General features: G+C 48.8%; 1 protein-coding gene across 1 annotated transcript in view; it reads left to right on the plus strand.

Annotated features, from left to right (window-relative positions):
- The first annotated feature begins 2,938 nt into the window (after positions 1-2,938).
- Positions 2,939-3,576, plus strand: part of Gtpbp1 (GTP binding protein 1) — a 26,410-nt gene continuing 25,772 nt past the window's right edge. The window contains exon 1 of the mRNA XM_005379270.2: positions 2,939-3,463. Coding sequence (XP_005379327.1) covers positions 3,272-3,463 — 192 coding nt within the window. The 5' untranslated portion in view covers positions 2,939-3,271. The remainder of the gene's footprint in view (positions 3,464-3,576) is intronic.

Below are 3,576 nucleotides of genomic sequence, written 5' to 3' on the forward strand. Positions count from 1 at the left end.
TTTTTTGGTTTTTCTCCGGTACCGGGAACCGAACTCACGACCTTGCACTTGCCAGGCAGGCGCTTTTGCCGCTGAGCTAAATCCCAGCCCCCTAAACTGCGTGATTCTTGTCTCAAGTTTCCAGCTGTGTTTCTACAAATAGGATTAACATGGCGGTGTGGGTGGCTGTGGCGGCTCTGTGGGGTTGAGTCAGTTGTGACCCTGCAGTGGCCCATGAACTTTGTGAACCTGGACAAAGCAGCAGGCATCAAGGCCCTGGGTTACGCCACCACTCTAAGCTATGTCTAATGCTGTCTATCTCCAGAGCTTGGTGAAGCACTAGCAGAACCTTGACCCACCCATAGACCTCAAGTTCAAGGCCCCTTCACAGTTTTTTTTTTTTAATTTTTTTTTTTTTTGTCTTTTTGAGACAGGGTCTCACTATGCAGTTCAGGCTGACCTTGAGCTCACTTTGTAGCACAGGCTGGCCTCGAATTCACAACGATCCTCCTGCCTCAACCTCCCGAGTGCTGGGATTACAAGTGTACGCCACCACTCCTGGCCCCCTTCACAGTTGTAGTCACTAAAAATCTTAAATTCTTAAATCTTAAATTGTGAAATCTGTCAGCTAACAAAGTGTGTTTCAAAGTGAAGATTATAACATCTCACCAGTACTGGGTAAGGCCCAACCATGAAATTACTGACTCGGGGTTGGCCGTGACAGTAATGGAATAGCTCTCCGACTATAAGCCAACTGAGAAGAGTAAACACAAGTTCAGGGGCTGGGGATTTAGCTCAGTGGCACAGCGCCTGCCTAGCAAGCGCAAGGTCATGAGTTCGATTCTCTGTACTGGAAGAAAGCCAAAAAAAAAAAAAAAAAGAGTAAACACAAGGTCATGGTACAATTTTCACTCCACCAAACACTTCAGATAAGGAAGCTGGGTCAAAAGAGAGAGCCCCCAATGAAATAATGGATTTTCAGTTGAGATGTGTATGTGAAATCCCAAATGAAAAGTATAAATTAAATGATAGGAAACCAGGGAAAGCTATTCCACTGAATGTATCTAAACAAGATGGTGTGCTCGCTTTAGCAGCACATGTACTAAACAAGATGGCCTCAAGCCTGAACTGCAGTGTTTTTCTCAATGGTACTGAAGGAAGGAAGCTAGTAGAGAGTGGAAAAGACTTCAGAGAGAAATGATACACTGTCAGAAGAAAACCAACACCTGGCTAAGCATGGTGGCGCCTGTGTGTAATCCCAGCACTTGGGAGGCTGAGGCAGGAGGATGCTTGTGAGTTTGAGGCCAGCCTGGGCTACAAAGTGAGCTCAAGGCCAGCCTGAACTACATAGCAAGACCCTGCCTCAAAAAGAGAAAAAACAAAACAAAACAGAAGAAAACCAACTTCTGAAAGGGGTGGCTTAAGGCTCAGAAAGGGAGCACATTCAGATAAACCCAGATAAACCTCAGGTGGGTCCTTCAGAAATGCCACCAGCCCTCTTCCCTTACTCCTGTGACCGCAGATATTTTCATCAGATTCTTTCTAGAAAATTTCATCTTGTAGGGTGAAGCACACAGAGTGGTGATTTTTTTCCTCCCTCCCTGAAAAAGATTTGTTTACTTACCATTTTATTGGTAGTGTGGCCCTTGTGACCATTTTTTTTTTCCTGGTACTGGGACTCGAACTCACAACCTTGCGCTTGCCAGGCAGGCGCTGTGCTGCTGAGCTAAATCCCCAGCCCCCTGTGACCATTTGTTTTTGTGTACAGTGTCATACAGGCTTTACCATTAATGATATCTTAGTGTCAGAAAACAATAAAAATCAATCAGTTGTTGGATGGGTTGTCCGTCACCATCACCGGGTCATCAGTAGTAGATATCAGTGCCACACTTAGTCCTTCATGAAATTAATAAAGAGGTGTTTTATTTGATATTTTAATGTATATCGAAGACTTGATGGTACCTAGTTGAAAACAGGAAAGAGACTACCTCTTTCCTCTCAGATCCCTAAGCTCACAGAAGGCCACTTTGAGCCCTATCTCTTGTGCACTAAGTTTTGCTGTCAGAACCCTAAATCTTGGTTACCTTCTCTTTTTTTTTTTTTTCTTTTTGGTCTTTTTGAGACAGGGTCTCACTATGCAGTTCAGGCTGTCTTTGAGTTCACTTTGTAGCCCAGGCTGGCCTCGAACTTGCAACGATCCTCCTGCCTCAGCCTTCCAAGTGTTGGTTACCTTCTCAAAAGGCTGCTCTTCTTTGTTTTATTGCCTAGAACTGGCAAGGGTTAGCATTATTAGACCTTGGCAAGTAGCTAAATTCATTGAAGGTCTAGGCCGTCTGATGTTTGAAACAGGGATGTAAGTCTGTGCAAATGGGCATTTTGGATTGGGCTTTCCACAACTGATGATATCGTGGAAGAATAATCCAAAGGAAACTACCTTAACAGACCCTAGAGTTTGGCTCAGCTGTTTCACCAGAAATGTGGTGAGGTGCCTTTGGCTTGCATTTTCATTGCTTGCCTGTTTTTTGTTCATGCAATTGCTGTCTCTGCAGAGGCAATGAATGCAGAAATCTCCCTAAGGTCAGCGTTTTAATGAATTACTTCGCTCTGGCTGCTGTAGTATTACAATATACAGCATCGATTCTACTATCAAATTTGCTTGGAGTATGCCAGCACAGCGGACATCGTGTTCCAGCGACTGCATCAGTCATTGGATTGAGTGGGCGGTTCATTTTGCAGTTTACTATCTTCTTGAGCAGCGGCCCCAGGCGCGGGACCTATGGATAACTAGATTGGATCGCGCCGCTGTCCATCAACCGGAGGCTCCCGGCGCCTACTGTTTTGCCGTAAGAGTTGGGAGCCGCGCTCCGCCCCTGGAAGGCGGGAGCGTGAAGGCGAGGTGAGGGGAAACGTTGTATGAATTTCTCTTCTCATTGGGTGATTGCCGTGTCAGTCATACTGTACTCTGCTCCGGTTGGCGGGAAGATCCCAGGTAGGTAGCGTGGACACCCTGCTGCCAACTCCAGAGCTGCGACCAGGACGTGTGACGTCTCAAATATTTGTTGATGGGTTTGGGGATTTATTAATTATTCATTAGGTGCTTGAAAAGGCTGCGGCGATTCGGGGCTGAGAGGCCTGGTCGATTGTGTCTTAGCTAGAGATATGTGTCACTGTCCGCTCGACGGGCGGCTCCGCATAAATTATTCCAATAAGGACGGGGCGTGGTCATGCATAGATTAGTCAAATAAGCCAAGAGGGAGGGCAGCCGGCTGCGAATTAGCCTAAGTTATTAAAGATGGCGGCGGAGCGGAGTCGCTCCCCGATGGACTCCCCGGTGCCGGCCTCTATGTTCGCCCCCGAGCCCAGCTCCCCCGGGGCGGCCAGGGCCGCGGCGGCCGCCGCCCGACTCCACGATGGCTTCGACTCGGACTGCAGCGAGGACGGCGAGGCGCTCAACGGCGAGCCGGAGCTGGACCTCACCAGCAAGGTAGGCCCGGGCGGCGGTGGCGGGCTCTGAGGGGACCCGGGCGGGCCGAGCGGTCTCCGGGGCGACGGCTGGGGCCGCTGACCGTCGGGGCGCGGGGAGGGCGGGGTACGGGG

This window comes from Chinchilla lanigera, unplaced genomic scaffold (genome assembly GCF_000276665.1).
Source record: "Chinchilla lanigera isolate Chin_1 unplaced genomic scaffold, ChiLan1.0 scaffold00012, whole genome shotgun sequence".
Taxonomy (NCBI): Eukaryota; Metazoa; Chordata; class Mammalia; order Rodentia; family Chinchillidae; genus Chinchilla; species Chinchilla lanigera.